Below are 23,218 nucleotides of genomic sequence, written 5' to 3' on the forward strand. Positions count from 1 at the left end.
TCCTTTGATATTTGTTCCTTCTTTTAAATCTTTTGTTATCGCTTCTTCATGTGATCATGCTTCCCTTGTTTTTCATGTTTTTGCCTTTCATCTTGTTTATCAGCCTTTGTTCTCCCTGCCTCCTCCTTTCCTTCTTCTTGATGGGTGTTGGCTATGGCCGAATCCGTTGGTTGCTACTTCCCTACCATCTCGTCTTCCTTGACTTCTTGCTAGTGTTGACTGCCTGGCTGTGTCCTTATATATATCTTGCTGGTTGTTGCAATGACAGCAGTTCTCTTATTGCTATCTTTCTTGTACACTTTGATCTTTCAACCTTTTCTATGTAGTAAAAAGGGTTTTATACTAGCATTTTTTTTTTAAAAACATTACATATACAATATATGCATATACTAATTTACATATATCATTTAAAGCATGCATGATTTAAACTTCAAGTGCTTTCCTCCCTTGGCAGAAGCCCAGGCCCTTACCCAGGCCATAAAATATTGTGTCCATCTTCTGGCTTCACCTAGCTAGGCAACTTGAAAACCTTGAGTAAATGGTTTAAGAAATAACATAAATCATCTATCAATCAGCACTATATATGAACATTCACTAAATACTAATTTTCTAACAAGAAATATAACAATGGAAGAATAAAAAATCCACTTGTTACCTAATCTCTCCCATTCCAACGGACAGTCAACAGGAATAATAGGAGCTATAACCACATATATATATATATATTTTTTTTTTTTTTTTTTTTTTTTTTTTTATATTATATATATATATATATATATATATAACCAGTTAAACCGAACTAACTTCATCATACAAGAAGTTTTCATCAAGCAAGGCAGCCAAAGTGTGAACCTGAGACCCTCCAGAAACCCAGACCGACACTACTAGCTAGAGATGTAGATTTATCCCATGAGAGGTTTTCATCAAGCAAGGCAGCCAAGTATAGAAACAAATAATCGAAAAAAGAAAGAAAAATAGAATCATATATAGAGCGGTATATGGTCTATCGTGTACCTTTACGCAATGGAAGAACGTTATCACATCCTACTGCTTCCTCCCCGTAGCTCCGAGACGCACCTGAAAGCCGGTTAAAAAACACAGCAAAAGAAGAAGAAGAAGAAGAATCCGAGGACAGAATTAGATACAGAATCCATAGCAAACAAGCTAATGGGGGAGAGAGGGAAGAGCAGAGAAAGAATCGAAGCTCACCCATCCCATCGACCGCCCCCAGAAGCTCTTCGCGCGTGCCGGATGCGAGGTTTTGGTGTTGGGTCGAGGGCGGGCTCGAGAACAATCGCTATCTTTAGATCTCGTGCAATCTTAATTTTTATCAGAAACCCCCTCCCTCCATCTGTCCTTCTGGAAAAGGCAACATATCAAACACTCTTAGGGACCTCCCGTTAAGTTCCGCATCCGTATACGTCCTACGAATGCAGGTCTCACTTCAGTCCGACAAAACAATTAGGTAAAGATCATTATTTAGTGGGCTATAATTTGATATATTCACTACCATTTGAACAAAATAATATTACATGAACTCAATTTTGTCCTAGATAATTAAAGAATGTACATTTTTATTTACTGAGTGAGCAAATAGGGATATTTCTATTATTGATAGTAATAATGATGATTAGAAACTATTATTGCATTCACCATCTCATTTCTGAATAAATTTTGGGTAAACAAAAAATAACCGTTATAAAGTATCACCATGATGGGAGAATCGGTAGAGCTGAAGTCTTACGTTAGAATTGCCAAAACAATAGTTTGCATGCCGGTATTTGGACTCTGCCTAGCTCTCAAAGCATTTGTGCTAGATAGTGGTAACTGTAAGTAGAGTTGAGCATTTTATGGCATTATAGTTATTATAGAGCTAATGTTGTGCTCCATACATGAAAGGGGAAGCTTAATCCAGCTTTTAAAGCATTACTGATACTTTCAGCTCTATTAATTTTGCAATGGAACAAGTTCTCGATTAAATCTTGCTGGAGGCAAAGTTTGATCCCTTTGAAATTTTATCTGTATTATATATAAATATTCCAATATTTTTTGTCCCAAGTAATTGGATTTCGTTAGAAGCATCACATTCATTGAAATGAGATCCCTCATCAAACAAGAACTGTTTTATCTTAGCATGAAGTGTTGTCAATGGTGAGATTTAGGTCGGTTTGTATTGTATATCTGTCCTCTCTACCATCTCCAACTCGCTCATCAACTAGGTCATGTTTGTATCTTAGCAAGAAGTTGTTCTGGCCCATACATTTAGGCTGGATTACAATCGAATCATTTAATTAGTTCGGTTTTCATTTGTGCAGGTTGGATGGAACATTAAATCACCAGGTGTAATGTGCTTTTTCTTGTGACAAGGCGGCCGTCGGGAATTCAGCAAGTGTCAGGCATGGTAGATCGTTTATGCTTTGGTCAATCAAATATATATAGGTGTCCACATTGCTATGATAGAGATCTTGAATTTATCATTACTGTTGAGGGGAGTGAGCGAGTGTATTTTTACATTATATGCCAACTAGTGATCCATGATGGGTCAGGTTAGCTGTACAACTAGACAACTGTTTTCAAATGCTGCATGGTATTTTGATAAAGCATATTTTATAAAATGTTGATTGCAAGGTAAGTGGTATCATTGAATCCACGTATCATGTACCTTTTTTGGTTCTTTTGCAACGTTGAGTTTGTAATGTTGTTTACAACGACATAAATGCAAGTTATCATATTTTATAAAACTGCATTGGTGAAAAAGTTTGTTGCCGACCATCTACCTGCGCTAAAATTGAAATATATATGGATATCCATTCAAGAAAAGCAAAGCGTTATAGAAATAGCATATCCAAAGAGAAAGTGCCAACAAGTCTTATTTCTGTGAGCTATGATATGTTTGCACATGAAGTTGATTGATCTAATACTAGCACATATTGAGGGTGATATTTATTGAAGTTGAGTATAGATGCAGGCTGCACTCGCTGGAAACACATCTGACATTGATTTTTGTGATGATTATGATTTTTGTTTGAATATAGCAAAATAATTTGTCATCAGTTTAATAAAAAAAAAATTGAAACTCTTTGCTTATACATAATTTAAAAATTTTATCATAACAGTTTTCATTCTACACATGTATTTGTAGGTAAATGTTCACTAGTCTAAATAGTTATAAAAAATTCCAGATCACATCTTCAAATTCACATCAAATTCATTGGTTGAGATTTTTGTATCATGGTCTTTTTCCTTCTGTTGGATAGCAAAGTTTTATTATTTTTAAAGTAATTCGATAGGGTGCCAACTTCATGCACGTGAAAAGCTCCAAATGCTGCATGTTTGGTGCCACGAATAGAACAAAGAGATTGATTGATTACTAAGTTGCCAGGCCAATAGGCCACTAAGCTCGGTCCGGATTAGGTGTATGCGGGATTCAAACCCAAGTCACTGCCACCAACACTCGAGGACTTTCAATTGAGCTAGTTGACATCCTTTATAATCTGTTCATATATTAACTATGCTTTTTATAATGTCCATATTCAAATCTTTTGCCACATAGTTACCCACATCTTGCACATCCCTGTCATCTCAACTCTGCTGTCAAATGCTTTGGTGGGATGGGGTCATTTATATTGACTTTCATGAACGAGGGGGACAAGAGAATTCCCAAGGCAATGATGATTTGTCAAGGTGCTTGTTGAAACAAAGGTGCTGCCAACTATGAAACAGGCTCAGAATTCTTTGTAGAGTTGAGTAGACGGTGCTGGATTGCTTTAGGAAGCTCCTTTTGTTCCTTTCTTGCCAAACCTCCCAGTTCATTGCAGCCATCAATTGTTCCCCAACCTTTCTGGCAAGAGCCGTAAATTTCTTTAATCTCCAATCTGTCCACAAACTTCTGAGGTTACTAGGCCATCTTCTGCTTTTAAGTTGAATTTTGACAGCATTCTATAGGCTACACGTGAAGGGGCATTTAAGTAAAAAATGGGAGATCGACTCTAACCTAGCTCCATACAAAGCACAACTTGAGCTAACCTGCCATCCCTTCTTCGCTAGTACCTACCCTGTATTCACTTTGTTTCTCAATGCTAGCCACAGAAAGACCTTAACCTTTTCAGGTTGAAGGCCCTCCAGATAATCTTATAAAATGGACAAAGCACTTCCCTATTGTTCAGAAATTTGTCGAAAGATTTGATAAAAAAAGCGCCACTTTGAGTAAGCTTCTAGGTTGGAATATCTTCCATACAAGAAGGCATGATCAAAGAGAGCATATTTCACAACACTTTCAGCTGTTCAAAAAGTTGCAATATCAAAGGCCCCCTAACTCGTAGCTTCCAAGATAACGATCTCCAGGACCACTGTGATGCAACTGAACAATACTTTTTAGATAACAATACAAGTCATTGAAGAGAAGAGACAAAGGAATGCTTCCCATGCAAGCATCTTCCCAAAAGCACACGTTGGATCCACAATTCTGCAACCAACCAAGTTTTTGTCTAGAATGCTTGCTGCAGTAATTTTGTTCTACAAATGCCACACAAATTCGGTGGATGATACAGTTAAGTGCATGAAGATGCTTTCAGATATAATATGAAATTATATTGTTGATGCAACCATGTCATCCATAAAAGCAACAACCAAAGTAAGAAATAAGCAACATTTTCTGGTGAAAAACACAGAAAGAGAACACCTTAAGTCATATCCTATTTGTGCAAGTGAATGTATATGAATGACTAGCAAGTATGCACTTCAACCTGCATAAAACCGGAGAGGTAACAACTCACTCCTGAAACTCAGAAGAAATGACACGACAAATGATTACTTTAAATCGACTATGCATTACATTAACCATAACCAACACAAAAATTTTCAGGGTTTACTGTAGCACATTGCCAACTTGTGTGATGCTTCATTCAAATCAAAATTCCAACCATTCATCATCATATGCTCCATCTGGAAAAAAAACATATATGGAACAGAAGATATAAATATTCACAATGGAAACCTACACAATTATATATGTAAATTACTGACTGCGTATACCGTAATATAGTGGGTCCTTCAAGAGGCTTCCAAACTAGTACACGAATTACGTTAATTGGCAATATAAGCACATTTTTTACTTTTAAATAAAATAAATCTATTTAAATTGTTAATAAGAAGCACGTCCACTAAGAAAGTCATCAACCAGTATAAAACACAAAGAAAGGCATGTCCCATCTACAACAGAAGAAATTAAAATATAAACATACATCATCTATGATGTTAAATTACTGATTGCAAAAAACATGTACATGGAACCGAAAGGCTCCCAACCTGTTAAAAAGGAAAAAGGGAAAGGATGTATATGCCAATTCCACTTCCACTAACTGTCCAGATTTGGCCGTTTAACACCAATGCGGGAACCTGCAAGATGCAAAGAAAAGTCCGAGGTGGAGGGAGATGTACTCTGGTGAAGATGCAACATACCCGAACCTTCGGGTTGATGATGTCCACTTATGGGTAAAATCTGCTCAGAAGCAGACAATGAGATACCCATATCATGGAAAACTTGTTGCTGGTTCAGCCTACTTCCATTCTGGCGTTGAAGATTTGACACAGACATAGAAGTTGTGGATGTAAGGAGATGTGGAGCAAGTCCACACGGCGTACTTCTAATTTGAAGGTCTAAAATGGAATGAACCATGGAACTGGGAGGAAATCTGACTGCATTGCTTGAGAAATGGTAGGGGGCTGTGCCCGGCCTGAACTGATGGGACAGGGACTACATTTGAGGATGGGTGCCTCACCTCCACTGAGGAAAGAGGTAACAGGTTTTGGGATGGAGGTAAGTTGGCAGGGGTCGGACCACTTCTTGAGGGTGAGGCCATGACTGGCCTCTGGGCAAAATGTTGTTGCTGTGGTACCTGAACAAACCATTGCCCAGTACTCGAACATGCACCTGGTAAAGTAAACGCATCAGCAACAGGGAAAAAAGCAACACCTAACCAGTTTATTTGTTGTACATGTAGCATCTTCTTTTCTTCTTTTTTTTTTTTTTCTCGTGTAGCATTTGTTGCAAAATCATTGCGACTAACGCAAAAGATGGCAGCAGAGTATAGCAAGCTAGACAGGACAATAAGTAACAACACACACAAGACTTCATGCAGTTCACTCGGAATTGGGCTAGTGTATGTATCAAAAGAGATGCACATGCGCAAATAATGATCTAATGGTATAAAAAAAATGATGATCTTATCGAATATGATAATAATATCATATGGTTATCCAGAGTTGGAAAACTTCATACAAAGTCATATAAACAGATGCTGAAGAGTGTAATAATAATATGAAAATAATATACTTGTAGATAGTAATATATGGAATTAAGAGCTCATTAGTATTAAAAATGTATATATTTAGATTAGATCTTCTCAAAGAATAATATTTAAATTAGAAAGATTGGCAATTCAAATACTATCTATATATTGTTGAAATTTACGCCACAAAGGCATCATATTATGCCCTAAGGCCTAAAGGCATCAATTTATTAGTGTACAGCTGAGTCCATGTTCATTGCACATCCTGTGTCCTACATATGAAGAGATATGAACATGTCCTTTTTCCTATACATTGAAGTGCAACAGATGTTCGCAGTGCAGCATGTGAATGATCACATACAAATATAAATAGACTGAAGGTCTAAAGAGTTTTTTGGGTTAACTCTCATTCAAGTTATCAAGTATCAAACCCATATCAACCAAGGGCAAATGCTGTTATCAACAAAGGTAATCAACAGATACACTTTGACACAACTGGTATGCCCCTGGTATTTACTTACATAACATTGTGCAAGAGATATGGTAAAATAATCAATTTAAGTGCCCTAGTCGTGGTTTCCAATGTGTTAATGTCATGTTTTGTATCTTTGTGACAATATCATATAACTTGGAACTGAAGTATATTTAAACATTTAAAATTAACAATTGAAATGCAATGAGATTAAACTAAAAATCATTGAATCAATAAATGTTATTAACTACTACCAAGATTCTACATGAAATAGTCCACAACCAACACTGATTTGATCAACAATAAATTAAGAACACATTTGATACTAACTTTTGTTGGAATTAATCAAAACTGACAGAAACATAACAGTGGAAAGGTCAGTGAAGAGTTTATTGGTGGAGTTGCCGCTGGCCAGCATAAACTTTATAATGAGTACTAAGAGTCATTAATCCATTGCCAAGACTCACTATGAGTTGTTGTCAAGCTCAACACCAATGTCAAGTAAGTTTTCTTGTCGGGATCAGATGATATGAAGATACATGAACAGGTTTGAGTTACTCATTGCTATTGACATTCTATTATAGTTGTGATAGGAGTCACTGAGTACAACTTTCAAGTTTGACTTAAGCGATTAGAATATGATCATAGTCTTTCATTACCCTGAGAATAGTACATGTTGGGTCTTTTTAGAAGTGGTGAACTTTTGGGTAAATGAGCTCCACATGGTTTTCCAGTAATGAGATGTTCTGATGCCTTAGTAAACAGTTTACCATCTCTGTGTGCGTGATCAGTTTTTTTCTTTTTCTTTTTTTTTTTTGGTCGGGTTGGGGGATCAGTATTTTGGTTGGGTGGTGTGCCTCGAGTGAGTGTGTGGTGTTATTGGAAAGAGCAAGTGTCATGCACGGTTATTAGGTTCTTCATATATATATTTTTTAAGTTTATTCAATAAAGTTTTTCCTCTCCAATTTTTCTTTATCTCACTATTCTCACTTCAAGTATTTGGTGCTTGTATTCTATGTTCTTGGGCTGGCAGGCTATCCTATACACAAGGAACTGTGCCGCTCTATAATCTATTCTCAGATTTTTCAGGAAACTGAAAAAAGAGAGGGGTGGGGGCAAAGAAGTGATTTATCTATCTCAAATTTTGTTCTAGACCAAAAACTAGATGATCCTTGCTTCAATCCTGCAGAAAACGGATTTGGATGGCACCTGGCTTCCCCATTAACTTGTTCCCACCTTCGAATGATGGAAAACAAACTAAAAACCAACTAAAATATCATCCCAAGTAATACCAGGTGATACCACTCAGTTTAGTCCAATTCAAAGGTGATATGGGCTCAATCGGCCCCTCTTTGCACAATTCGGGCCATATGTGTGGTTTGGCCCTGGTTTATCTGATTCCTTTGCATACCAAGCCCTCCTATACCAGCTCATAGCCAATACAAGGCCGATGTGCCTGGCATTTCAATCCTTGCCTGAGTCACAAGGAACATTGGCCTAGTTCGCATTTGAAATGTCACTCATAGCTTGGAGTGAGGTTAGCCATTTTATCCAAAGGCTGCACCAGAGCACGTCTATGAAAACTAGAAAGGCTATATTTCTTTAGTTATCAGCTAGGGTTGATTGCACTAACACACTGGTATCTTTCACATTGCATGGTCAATGCATGAAATTGTCTCATCGAACAATATTAACAGATCAGAGTTGTAGAAGTTGTTATGCACCTTGTATGATTGTCCTTCCCAAGGACAACCTTTTCTATTGGAGAAAATTTCTTGCAGTGTGTCTAATACATTCACTCGGGACCAAGGCAAAACTACTTCAATGCATTGGGCTTCTGCTCAGCCCACTTACACCAAACCAAATGAGCCCTAAGTAAAAATATAGCTTCCATTGCATAAGTTGCATGTTTTCATCATATTAACCTTTTGCATTTTGATCTTTAAGTATGTCTCAAAGTCCTTGACGGTTGATGCCACTTGTTCTTTGCCATTTTTCTGAAATAAGCCTTCTTTTTGCTCTTTGCCATTTTTCTGAAATAAGCTTTCTTTTCCTTGATCAATTCATTATTCCTGTACCTCATCAGTATGCCACCAAGTTTCTCTATATGCAAGTCCTTTTGCTTTGGACTTTCTAATATGGATAGTGTTAGGAAAAGGATATAAGTACTCCTATGTACTAGTTCATACTGGATCGTACTGGTAAGATAGCAGTTACTGTACCTGCTTCTATCAATATCATAATGACACATGATTTTCACCTCTTTTTTCTGTCCCAACAGCAAAAGCTTTTGTTTGCGAATCCTTTTGTTGGATCCAATTCGGGATTTTCCTTGGGAGGTATCGGGTAGAGATGAAGGAAACTGCCACAAAATTTTGCCACCACTCAACTGGATAAAGAGGTTCAAAATCTTCTAACTAATAATACTTTTTACAGGTAGAATAGTGCGGGATGCCATGGTTAAGAAGGATTGGGCCCTTCACATATTTTCTGTTTCCTTGCACTCCCCTAAGAACAATTAATACTTGAAGAAAACAAGCCACCCCCTCTACACATAAAGGGTAGCTCAATGTATGAGGCTCCTCCATTGCAAAGTGTGGGGAGGATTAGATGTATGTAAGCTTACCTCGATGTATGGAAAGGCTCTTTCTATATTTCGAACCCATGACCTCAAGGTCAAAATGGAGCAGCATTACCGTTGCACTAAAGCTCACACTCACCACCCCTTCTACACATGACCTTCCTAAATTTCTTAATAAAACTATTGACGACATCTAGCACAAAAAGTTACATCCATTATCTAACTAAAAGAAACACCCAAAATCAGTTTTAACCTAAATTTCAAGAAAACTCGGAATGGAAGTATGGGACCGGGCTCTTCCTTTTGTTTTATTGTTATTAATTCTAAAGGGCTCCTAGCTCCTGAAACACTTATCTAGTAACTTCTAATATAGCTAATTGTCTAATAGATTGCATTTATCATCTTGATACTCTCACAGGTAATGCGCCTATCATTTTTTGTGCTATCTTTGTATGTGAATTCATGTATATATTAAAAAAATAATATTACGTCTAATTTAGGTTAGCCATGTCTCTCATCTGCCAAAATTAGATATCATGCATATGCCATATCTGCATTTGAATCAAGGTTTTAAATACTGAAACCAAACCCACTACCATTTTTTGCATTGTAACAACATGGTACCAGTAGGTACTGGTACTGATGGTAGTAATAAAACTGAAAGATTCTAAACAAACTTTTTAAAGAAATCATTGACGCTGACCGGTATGACCGATATGGTATGGTCGACATGGAACTACTGATATGCACCAAAACAGGCCTGTATAGACAGGTACGGATGGTGCATATCAGTACAGCTGCTTTGGTGTGCCAACACCCGTACTGGTGCCTGTTTTTGACTGGAAAGGTGCAGCAGTGGTGATAGCGTGGTACAATTCCATTTTGGTGGTTATTGAGACCATGATTTCAATGTAATAAATAAGTGCACTTATATGAAAGAGAATTTTTGATAGCATATTTAATTGCCAATGTTTACTCAAGACAATTCATGAAATGCAAAAGATAAGCATCTGGAGTAGTTTTTAATCCACTTGAGAGTTTTTTGCAGCTCAGGACATAGACGAATGCTTGCTAGCAGATTAAATTTGCTATTCACAATAAAACTAGATATATGGAAGAGATTATGGTGGTGAATTTCACACCTTGATAAGCACTTCCAGCCTCTTCAATGGTTTCGTCAAATATCTCCCGAAATCCCCCAGCTAATTCTTGATGCTTGCTAACTTTAGTGTACATCATCTCAATTTCCTTTCTTCTCTTTACAAACTCTTTTTCAGTATCCTGAATTAGCGCATCGTACTTTCTTTTAAGATTATCTATCTCTTTTTTATATTCTAATTTAAGTTTAACCTTCTGTCCAACAAAAAGCAAATAAACAGTCAAGATAACAGCTAGAGTAAAATCCGAAAATGAACAGCCAAAGACTATTTGCAAAAAAATGTCTTGCATAGTTACCTTTTCTTCATGCCTTCTGATAAATAAAGCCTTCAGTGCATATAATCTCTTCAACTCATGATGAAATATCCTGAGATTAGGATCTTGCAGAGGCATGGATTCCATTATTGGGGAACTTAATGGAAAAGGACTGCCTCTCTCTGGTTGACCACCGTTGGATGTGAGAAACTCAGAGCGTGTTCTTGCAGGAGGAATATCAATAGTGGGAGGCATTGGATGGACAAAAGGGTGTGAGAGTGAATAATTGGAGTTCTCCCACTGTGCAGCTGCAAATACAATGGGCTGTTGCATGGACACTTCTGTAAGTTGAGCAGAACAATGTATATGACCATCAGGCTCAAGGTCACTTCCTACAGGTGCAGGTGTGTTTGGATGACCATGCACAGCTGAAGTCAAGCCAATAAATGGAGGCAGAGGCGGTGAGGATATATGATTAGACTCTTTAAGTACAAGCCACTGTTGCATTGATGCTTCCATAGGTGGAGCCAAACAATGTACTTGATTGCAAGGAACTTGATCACTTCTGACAGATGCAGGTCTGCTTGCATGATCATTCACAGCCAAAGCCAAGCCAATAGGTGGAGAAAGAGGTCGTGAGGATATACAGTCCAACTGTTCCAGCTGTAAAGCTGTGGCTACAACTGGCAGTTGCATGGATAATTCAGTTAGTTGAGTAGAACAATGTATCTGATTGCTGGCACTCCCTACAGGGGCAGGTGAGCTTCCATGACCTTGCATAACAGAAGCTAAGCCAACAGATAAAGGAAGCCCCAGCGAAATGGGATTTGAGCCTGTTGAAACATTGATGCTTGGGTCATTTTTTCGAAATCCTGTATCCACTGAATTTAATGCAGAAGCCGCATTATTTGGGAAAGAACTTGAGCCTTGGTCACCTCCCACTCTAGCTACAGCAGACCTCTCTTGTTCACTGATGGAGGGCACCTGCTCAAACACAGCAATGATTAGAACTCATTTTCTAGCCACCTCTCTAATACAAAACTAACAGGACAGTGATTTTTGTAACATAATATAAGGTTGTCACACAGATAATGATCATAAAAATGAGGATAGAGTTCAAATAAATCAGCTCAAATTGTAGTTCTAGTTAGTCTTATAAAGGATTTGTCATTCCAATTACAGGCATATAATTCTAGAAATGAAATATGTCATGACAGAATAGTATAACATGTGCATCAGCAATTATCATGGAAGCATAAAATATATAATAAGTATCACAAGTTCAAGGACTAAATTTAGTACAAAGCAACTTTGTGACATAATGCATGAGACAAAAACAACAAAAATTTCAAGCAGAAAATGCAATATAAGTTTTTTTATCGAAAAGTGCTATGATATTGTGAGAAATAGACTATCAAAGTGATAACAGCTAGCAGTATGAATCAATGTGCTAACAAGTATAAAATGTTAAAAAGTGATTAAGTTTCTAATCGAGTTTTGTTTACAATTATTCTTATCATATGCAACCTCTATCAACTACAATTTTTGTTTCCTTCCCTATAACCTCAATCTTTTGATTTGTTATGTCCTTTCTTACCTTATCCATCCACAAAAATCCTCCCAGTTCCTATATTACTTGTTCTTTAGCCTTCCTTGCACATGATCTTATCAACTCATTTATTCAGCACCACCATATCTTCCATTTCTGCAACCAGTGCTTCAAGAACGATGCCAAACCCCATATCTGTCAGATACTGGGTCAGTGTGGGTGTGAGCACACTAAAAGTTCCTCTTTTTTTTCCATCCCGTTCTTTTTTTGGTTTCATTGGTTTCTTCTATTGTTTCACAGATTTTCAGCATAGCATTTCGTAATTTTAATTGTTTCTTAAGGATTCCAGGCCCTAAAACATCTTAGAAAAAAAACAACAACAACAACTAAAATCTAGGGTTAGTTGGACTGCAAGTTTGTATGATTTAAAATAATTTAAAGGGGAAAAAAAAAGATTTTGGCATGGATATGTAGATCCATTCTACATCTACATCATATCAAGAAATCATGCCAAAGATAAAACTTTGGCATGATTTCCTTTTTTTTTTTTTTTTTGACCATTTTTGGTGGCAAGAAAAAGGGGAAGTGAGGATGCTTTACCTTCCTAGAAGCTTCTCCCAAGTTGATTTGCACTAAGGGTGGCAATATGAGGGGGAAAAGGAGAACAGAGTTTCCATCCTCACCCACCCCCTATCCAATTCAAAACTTGGACAAAAAGGTCAAAAAGGGTGGTGGAACTTTTTCCGCTTAGTAACTGATAGAACAGGCAAGTGCCAGTAGTGCCGCTTGTTACCCACTGACACTAAGCAGTACAAACTAGTTTTTCCTAATTTCCCTAGGAACTGAGTGCCAAACTTAAATTTTGTACTGATTTCGCTTGATCGGTACAACCCCATCCTCCCAATTTGGTCCAATTCTTCAAGGGATAGGTCTAACTCTAAACTTCCATTAATGTTCTTATCTACATCCAGAACCTTCTTACTTCACCATGCATTCATCACACCTCATTTTTTAACTCTCTATACTTTATTGCTGAAATAGCAAATGGGGACATTTGATGCATGTTTAGGGGGAAAAAGAAACAAAATGCAGAACTAAAAAATTATAAGAGGATCAACTAGAAACAAGAAATAAAAATTGGCACAAATTATAAAATAATGAAAGTAAAAGAAAATGAAATAAAATATAAAAATTAAATAGAAATAATGAAACAAGAAACCAAAACTACATAACTAAATTTTTTAAAAAATAAAACAGAATAAATAATATAAAAATGCTTAATAAAAATGGGATTAATTATGTAAAAATTCTTGAACAGGGTTTTCAATTTCCTCCTAAACTTTAATTTAGTGCAATCAGGTCACCCAACTTTCAAATTTATTTAATTTAAATCCTGGCTATAAATTCTGTGTGGCTGCTATGATGGAATTGTCGTGTAATGTCACATGATCTTCTTATGTAGCAAAAAGGGATAACAAAGAAGGTGACATTACATAACAATTCCATCATGGCAACCAAACAAAATCCGTAAGTAGGGTCCAAATTGAATGAATTTAAAAGTTGAATTACCTAATTACACTAAATTGAAATTTAGAATGAAGTTGAAAGCTTCAAAACAGTTTAGGTTTTTTTGTATAATTAATCCATAAAAATATAACAACATAGCATCAATAAAAATCACAACTACAATGTTAAAAATGAAAGTAGAAAAGAGTGTGGGGGAGGGAGAGTTAGAGACATACAAACTCATGGCATGCACAAACACTGAGATGGGAGGAGGTCAGACTAAAATGGAGCATTTATAGCACCATTAAAGAATCCCCTAAAAAGGTAATTAACATGAGAAAGTAAGGATAAAGCACTTAAGAGGATATTGAGGAGAATATGGAGAAGAAAATTAGGCAAGTATTAGGTGGACCAAAGGTGAAGGTGAGGTGGGAGAGTTCGAATATGTAGTAAATGTGGAAAGAAAAGAGAGTTAAGTAAGCTCTAGTACTCTAATATGAGAGAGAGAGAGAGATTGGGTTGAAATTTAGGTTAAAGGCAGACAACAACGAATTATTAGGAAGGTATTAATTTGAGATAGAGGGCATTGGATAAGGATTTGGGATCACATAATGGATTTTAAGATACTTTAGGAATAAAATTGACAAACAAGTATACCAAGGTTATCCTCGATATTTAAAACTATCTCGCTCTAATATAGCATAAGACCATAGAAGTACAACATGCATTGCTATTTTATCATTTATTACTCTTACAATACATTAATTCTTATTCTTCGTGTCCATATGATTGTTCATTCTGCATCTCCTCATATTCTATTAGTGCAATTCTCCAACTTATGCAATGTCCCATTTATAGATTTTTTTTTTTACTTTATACTATAAAAATCAATATTTCATCCCTGAAGAAATATTATGAGCATAAACATTCTGCAGCACTTAAGTATTTAAAGTGTATTACTATTTGTGAAAAAAAATTACTAAGTTGGACTTGCATGTCGCAATCACATAATGCTACATCTTTATTCCTGAGATTAGTTCTTCCAAAAAACTTTGTCTCTCTCTATTGAACACAGTAGGCCCAACTTAGAAAATTATTATTCTCAAGGTCATCAATTTAGCCACTTTTCATTTTCAAACCCGTTAAACCTAAAATACCTAAAACTCTTCAAGCAAACCTTTGAACAAAAAACTTGGAGCGCCTACCTACAAAGTATAACAAAGTTTTGTCCATGAGAATACACGTGTAATTTAATTAAAAAAACAAAACAAAACTTTAGACTTTGATCGTGCAATATATATCTAGCTTCCACATTCAATCCTACCGACGAAGGTAAATTGTGTATTTAACTGCAAATGGAGCTTTATTATTTTCTCATGTTACTTATAAAATCATGAATTCAATCATTTTGGATAAAGTAAATTGTTTCCTAATATGAAATATTCGATAAATAGGATGTTGAGTTCATAGGAAAAAATAACAATGCATATAAATGATGGACAGCATTTAAATAGCATAATGAAGGGAATACATGCTATTTCATATGATTTTCTATGATACCACGCCCATATACTGAGTACTCATCAATGACAACCTAGCCGGCATGGTATCAAGGCAAGTTTACACTAGTTAGGAACTTGGGATGCAAACGTGGGATGAAGGTTTCCTGCTAACAAACAACAATCGCTCGTTCCAACTATGGTTTCTAGACGTTGGAAGGATTTGACAAGCCTTCATCTCAAACCAAATATGAAAAGAGAATATAGTTTTTTTTTTTTTTTTCAAACATTTAATATGCTCAATAATGAAACAAGCAAGCTTACATAAAATGTAAAGTTTTAAGTAAAAGATGAAACTAAGTTGTGGTACCTACTACTAAATCCACAGTACTATAGCACTTCATCGATGCTCAATATCCACCAAGATGTTTAAAAGTCACTCAAAGCTTCTTGGAATCAACAAACTGGCCATTGAATGATCAGCAAACTCTACCAAGTTTGCTTTGGAATCCACCAAAGCATAAAAAACCCACCATGCAGAAAAAGAAACACTAAAAAATGCATTCAAGATTAGAATTATTTCATTGATGTCTGATTTGAGTAATATAATAGGGATATTTATGGCATTCAAGGGCCCCTTACATCAGTGGGACTTCAATCCATGCTATTAAAGGACTTTGTTGATGTTCAAAACCCACTAAGGTCTTTAAAAGTGGCTCACAACTCCTTGGAATCTATAAACCGGCCATTGAACAAGCACTGGCCTCCACCAAGATTTCTTTAAAATCCACTAAAGCATGCAAAGTCTGCTATGTAGAGAAAGAAAAGTGCACTCAACAGAAGAACACTTTCATTTATGTGTGACTTGAGTAATATAAGAGTGATGTTCATCATTATCAAGGGCCCCTACATCAATAGGACTCGTGGAACCTCTATTTACTTTCCAAACTTCAAAATACTATAAAAGAACACCCTAATTCATCTCAAACTAAGCAAAATGATCATTATAGTAGTTTGGGTATCTTGACAATGGATTTTGGATTATAAAATGCTTCACAACTATCCTAAACCTAAAAGGACTCAAAAATGGCTTTTTGGCCTTTGATATTCCATGGTAAGTTTTTGTTATCTTATACAAGGAATGTAGAACATGCACCATTAGAAACAAGTGGGCTGAAAATGTTGCAATATTTCAATCATAACTCCTCCCTCTGCTCCACTCAAAGTGAGGTGATTTAAGAACCATCAAAAAACTAACTTGATGCACTAGGCAATGAAAAGAAAAGATGGTTTAAGGATGAATACTAACTATCAAGGTGCCACAACCGATAACGAGAATTATATCAATACATTACCGATTTAGTATGGTGCAATACGCACCCCATGTTGAGATAGGCTTTTAATATGTTTTCTCACTCGCAGCCACGATACCTACCAACATTAGATGGTACGGGGTGGTTCTGCTCAATTTAGAATGATACGGACTGGTTCAACTCAGACTCTAAATTGAACCTCGGCACCATATTGTTATCTTATTGGTATGATATGGTACAATTGACATAGGATGGTATGAGTTGGTACGGTAGACCTTGCCGACTATGCTATCTTTAGTAAAGACCTTTTTCGGAACTAATGTGCATCGTACTGATCTTTAGAGGATAACATGATCAATGATGCACCACCCTAACACAATATGAAGTTAAGCTCATAGACACCTGAGTTAGATGTCTAACATATGATAATCTAGAATTCGGCATCATGTGGGCTTGGGCCCCTTATGGCACTTGGGTTTCATCCGAAGGGTTAGTGAACCTAGTGTTCACTGATCAATCCATGGGGCCCCTTATGTCCTTAAGTTGCATTGTCCGTCATGCATGCTTCCTATTAATGGAGAGTGATTGAGCTTGCACATTGGCAAAGTGAACCATTCCATGATGACACATGCTTTTATGCCAATTGATAGGAAGGACCATAGGGTATTGGATACATTCATGATGTGTTTCGGGTTCATCAGCTTTGTAAAGTGAAACAAGCAGTTCTAAATGTTCTGCATGGAAAATTCAAACAATAATATAAGCTGAATAATAAGATGCACCATCTTGATGCTAGATCCTATATCAATGCCATCTTATTACCATATCGGCATGCCCAATAGGGGGGCTAGTTTGATGTACTGACACTCGGTACGTCTCCTATACCGTATATTAGTTCGGTACTAGTATAGTATAGTATGGTCGGTACACACCGGTACCGACCAGTACAGCAAACCATATTAAATACCATACTAAATATTACTTGATGAAGTTAAGAGGAACTTGATACAAAAGTAAATATTTTAAACCTTAAAATGATCGATACTATATTTTCCCCTAATAAGGTGAATGAATAACAAAGACATGCCTCCTTACATGAAAGGAAAACTAATGTTATGGCTTGTTAAGGAATTTTATACTTCTTTAAACTGACTTTGCTTTTAGACACTTCAGCTTGAACAGAAGAAAAGCAATAGATGTAGTAATGTACTGACCCACTACAAGAATTAGCATGTCCTAAAACCATAAGAGTTGGATTCCTTCCAATATAAAAGCATTTACTAAGAATATTTGTAGGTACAATCAAGGGATCTAGCACTCCAATTTACGGAACTCCATTTTCCAAACTTAAGGAGAAGTAGTGAAGTAATGACATATTACAGGACTTCTAGCCTTTTGAAAGACCATGGAGAGTTGGGATCTCTCCCCTTTACTAGGGATATCTGTTGGGGAATAAAAGGATTTAGTCTTCCAATTTATTAGCATTGTTCAGAAAACTTGAGGAGTGAATTAAATGGGCTGTCAAGAGGCCAAAAGTATTCTTTATGGCAGCAATAGCCAGAAAAATAAAATCAAGTAAGTGAACTTTCACAGGTAACATGTGAAATAATGTGCGGCAAACGTATATGATATAGTATCTCTAATTCATCAAATTTAAGGTAGATCAACCATTGAGGGTTTGCCCAATAGATAACAGAAGCATGATGTAGTGGCTCTTTCTAAGAAAGTCCAAATAAAATGTGGTTAAGTGAAAGAATGGCAGCAATAGACAACTAAAAATTAATCTTGATGTGCTTCATCCACTCAAAAAAACTAACTTTCAATAATCTTCATCACATTATATTACCCCGCATGGTTTTTGAGTATTGACCCATGATGATCAGCATGTACCCCAATCGATGCTCGTGAATGTCAACTAACCACTAGACTCTAAAATCTTAACTATCAAGGAAGGTGTCAACAATGTATATCAGATCTCAACAACCCCGCCCCCCCTCCACACCACCAAATCTCAACCAAAAAAAAAAAAAAACAGCAAAGAAAAGAAGTGCAGCACAGATCATGCATGTGAGATCATGAAGAAGTCCAGAATGACTCAAGATAAGGACAATTCAAAAGCAACTCAACCAGGAACAAGTCAAGGAAAGAAAAAAGTCAAGATAATAAATGGGTACAATTGCCTTTGATGGGGACTTAAATCCATGAACTTTGGGTTTGATACCATGCTAACTAACCACTAGAACCCAAAAGCTTGGGCTGTTAAGAAAGGGATCGACAATGTATATTAGGCCTTAATAGTGTCTGGACAGAAACCACCAAGGCCAATGGGATGAAAACCAATATCCAGGTACTTTAAAGCCAAAGAGAGCTTAACCATACCCTTGTAGATTAGTTAATTCACAGCAATCAGCAGATCAAGACTACAGATTAGTTTGATGTCATGTTTAGTACCTGTGAACAGCTCAGAATCACAGTGCAGCTAGTACCCTTTTTATTGAGAGGAGCAGTTCATACAAAAAGTTGGATATTCATGGTCAGGCATACCAGCATTACATACTTGTCCCATACTTATTGTTGGACACGAAAGCCTGGAGTTTCAGATTCAAAACACCAGCAATTCAGGTGAACTTTCAAGAGAAACTAGTAAAACTGATGAATCAACAATGTCTTCAAAAGCTTATGAATAGTAAATTCAACTTCAGTTTCATATAGTTTGAGTTTTACAGTAGATTATTCTTTATATACATATTTTTCTTGGGTTTGGTTTCATGAACGTAACCTTGATGAAAATTTCAGGCTGCACCATGACTGCTTTATCCTTTTAAAATACATGGCAGCTTCAAGTCGGATGATAAAGGATGAAAATAAAATATTTAAGGTAGCCTAGGTCCCTTATATATGCACTAATTGCAAAAGTAATTTCATTTCTAAACACCTAAATTATACTTTTGCTTGTAGATCAGTTTCATTTTCTAAATGAAAGGCCAATTTATAATTGGCTCAAGCTGCTTCCTTCAACTTGCCATCAGCTGTAAGAAAGGTCATCAATTACAAACAGTCCCAACGCCGACAATATCAAATAATTAAAAGAAACTAAGTAGGCATATGTAAACAAGATTTGATAAAAAAAAGTTGGACAGACAACCTGATCACACAATACAGATCTGGCACCTTCAGAACTTTTCATTGTTTTCAATGCATGGGCAAAAGAAGGAATCTCTATCTGATCTTGCTTGGTAGGATCTGTCAAGCAAACAAAATTAGAACCTGTCCCTCCATGTTGCTTGCTGGCAACAGTTGCAGCAATTCCTGGATCAGTCTCTCCTTCATCAAACTTATTACACACTGCATTCATTTTATGTGAAGCTTGATATTTGGTTTCTAGAGGTATATTCTCTGCTCTGCCATGCTGGTTTAGTGGTGAAATATTAGGAGATGGTCTACTCAGTTCAGAAGATTCCAAAATATTTGTGCAACTGGGCACAGAATCAGTAGGTCTATCAATCATTTCAGCAGATTCTACTGGCCTAGTTATCGGATCTGAAGAAGAACCAGCCACTGCTTTATTATTCCCTGAACAATCATGAGCTCCATAATGTTCATTCAACTTGAATTTCTCCAGCTTGAATCCAGTATTTGACAGTGGAATCTCATAAAAGGATTCTTCAAGAATACCAGCTTTAGCTTCTTCCAACCAGCAATCCCTCATCCACTTCTCCTTATTCCTAGCCTCAATATGCATAACCATAAGTTTCTTACGTTGCCCCCTCATATGCTTGTCAAATTCATCCATTCTTTTTGAAAATTCTTCATTTAGTAATTTTATTCTATAGTCTTGAACTGAAGGGACAACATGCATTGCATGAATCAGATCCAAATCCAAAATTTTTCATTTTAGCCAATTCCATCTGTTGTTCACCTTTCAAGGTTTTGAACTCTCGAAGTTCTTTATTTTGCTTTAAGAGGAGTGTTCTTAACCTTCTTGAATAAAGTTCATTAATCATGTCAACCTGTTTCTCCAAGAACTCATCTTTCAATGACCTAATTTGTGGGTGAAACTTTGCAGACAGAGGTTCAAGAACAGGAGTCTCATCCTGCTCCAACAAATTTGGTTGTCGAGAGGATATATGACCAACAGGACTCTCTCTGATCTCAATTTTCTCCAGTTCATCATATAACAGTGTTAAATCTGGACTAGTTTCGTGCAAGAAGTCTTCAGTATCATCATTTCTAGACACAGATGACTGGCCCACTCTGACACCAGCTTCTCCTGTTTCTTGATTGTCAGATGATGAAACTTCTAAACTAGCTTCATGGTGTTCAAAAGCATTCTGTCCTGCCTCAGATGTCAGACCCTCCCTGATCTCACCTTCTTCCAGCTCTTCATCAACATACCACATTTTTGTCCTGCCTGGCGTCAATAGTTCATCCTCTCTGATTTCACCTTCTTCCAGTTCTTCCTCATCAAATAACACTGCTTTTGAACTTGCTTCACTTAGGGGGGCTTTATAAACATCCCTTTCCGGAAAAGATGGCTGAGCTTCTCCAATATCCAATTTCTCCATTTTGTGATGTTTAGATGATCGTCCTCCCTGAGATTCCTCCATGCCTCGGACCTTTCATCTCCCCTATTTTTATCACTTAATCGCAGACAAAGCCCAACGAAATCTAGGTAAAATTCAAAGAAACACATATAACTAAAAAGGGCATTCATGAATGTACAGAAAAACTAAAAGAAAATAGATAGAAAATATTCCATACAACCATATACTAGTGCATGCGAACACAAGCATGAGCAAGGAAGCAACAACAATAACAGTAAAATCAATAAATAAAACACTTAATAATTGATGTGAATCCCACGAAAAAACTAGATTCAGTTTTTATGAGTAATTCATCAATTAATCAAATCATTTGGGGGAGGAAGGGCATCTAATCACTGACAAGAAAGAAATTTCTGAGAAGTTTTGAAGTTCCACAAAACTTGCACCCGCTACATAGGACCAAACTTACAGAAGCAAGAAGGACGATCTAAACTTCTCAGAAACATCAAAAACGTTGCATTTGGTGGACACGAATCACTCGAAGAAGAACTACGCATTATAGCAGTACACATCACAAAAAACAAGTCTTGCCGTTCTAGTTCTCCACCAAGAGAATCCCAGAGTTCGACATAACAACACCAAACCAAAGAAATCCCCGAAAAACTGAACAAAAAACCAAATGAAAGTAAGACAAATCAGTAAAACGTTAGAATCAAGAAGCAGGAGCAGTCACCTACAAAGCTGCAACCAGAATTTTTCTCAAAGAGTACCCAAAATTCGCATACTCTCGAGTTTTAGAGAAACCCTAGATCGAAAAATAACTCAAAATATCACTACGGTAGAGATGTCGGTGCATAAAGAACACCACGAGAGCACGGAAGACTGAATGAATGAAGGAAAAATTAGGAGAAAAAAAACATAAAATGATCGCGTAAAACAGAGACATTGAATCAAATCGGTATGAAAAGGGGTTCTTACCATGGAATGACGAGTTGTTGAGACTTTGGACAAGCCGATGATGGTCAGAGAGAGAGGAGAGGGAGGGGAAAGCAGAGTAATTCGAAGGGGCAGCCGGGAGAAGTGTGAAGAGACGTACAAATTTGAGAACTGGGAGCAGACCGAAGTTACAAAAATACCCTTGGTTTTGCCGAAGCAGCTAATGCGGCATAGGCAGTGGTTGAATCTTTCACGCGAAAGAATGATGCACCATCTTCTTGCACGTATCTACCGTCGGATTCCGCGATGGTTACTTTGCGATTTGTACACAGATGACTTGTGAGTTCAGATTGTTTTGAGAGATGTGCGTAGTGTCACCCAACGGTTGATGTCGTGAAAGAAGATCAATCATTGTTCTCGCAAAATATACCACCCGAACCCATGCGGCATATCTTTTCGGACGTGCGCGCGTCGGGAACCTGGGGATACGAGGCACGTCTGAATTGTGAGATGACCAACATAACGTCGACTCATGACGGGTAATCTTTTAATGACGTAACGACAAAGTTTAAAAAGGCATGCACAAACGTTCGAAAACACATTTCCCCATCCGGCATAAAGGGCATATAAAGCTTATGCATCGCTTTGGGACAGCGGTATCTTGCATGATTAAATACTACCATGATTAACTAGTATAAGCACGCTTTGACCATATTAATTATTAAAATTTAATAAAATAATGATAATTAATGATCTACAATATGCTACTTATCTATCTTATTTCAAAAATAAATATTTAGGTGCAATATACAAAGATTAGCATCACAATGTGCTATCCCAATAAAATCTAAACCTCACCATTTTTTTTGAATGGGAAGATCTAATGTAGGTTGGAGTTCTTGAGAGGACAAAAAGATATTTCCATAAGGTCCAAATATGATACCAAAACTTAATTAGTGTGCCTATCATGATGCTAGGAGATTGGTTTATTCCATAAAATTGATGTAGTTCATCGAGATTGATCGTAGAATTAATCAATTTTTTATTGTATGGCAGGCCAACTATAGATCAAAAAATAAAATCAATATTAGAATTGATCCTTATAGCATGCTTTT

At 36.7% G+C, this 23,218-nt stretch overlaps 1 protein-coding gene across 1 annotated transcript; it reads right to left on the minus strand.

Annotated features, from left to right (window-relative positions):
- Positions 1-5,116: 5,116 nt before the first annotated feature.
- LOC105044314 (uncharacterized) lies at positions 5,117-22,252 on the minus strand. Its single transcript, XM_010922164.4, is given in 7 exon segments — positions 5,117-5,723; positions 5,725-5,932; positions 10,486-10,696; positions 10,799-11,740; positions 19,769-20,488; positions 20,490-21,291; positions 22,146-22,252. Coding segments are annotated over 6 exon segments (3,189 nt in total). The 5' UTR covers positions 21,231-21,291; positions 22,146-22,252; the 3' UTR covers positions 5,117-5,356.
- Positions 22,253-23,218: the final 966 nt, after the last annotated feature.

The sequence above is a fragment of the Elaeis guineensis genome, chromosome 4 (assembly GCF_000442705.2).
Source record: "Elaeis guineensis isolate ETL-2024a chromosome 4, EG11, whole genome shotgun sequence".
In the NCBI taxonomy this organism is placed as follows: domain Eukaryota; kingdom Viridiplantae; phylum Streptophyta; class Magnoliopsida; order Arecales; family Arecaceae; genus Elaeis; species Elaeis guineensis.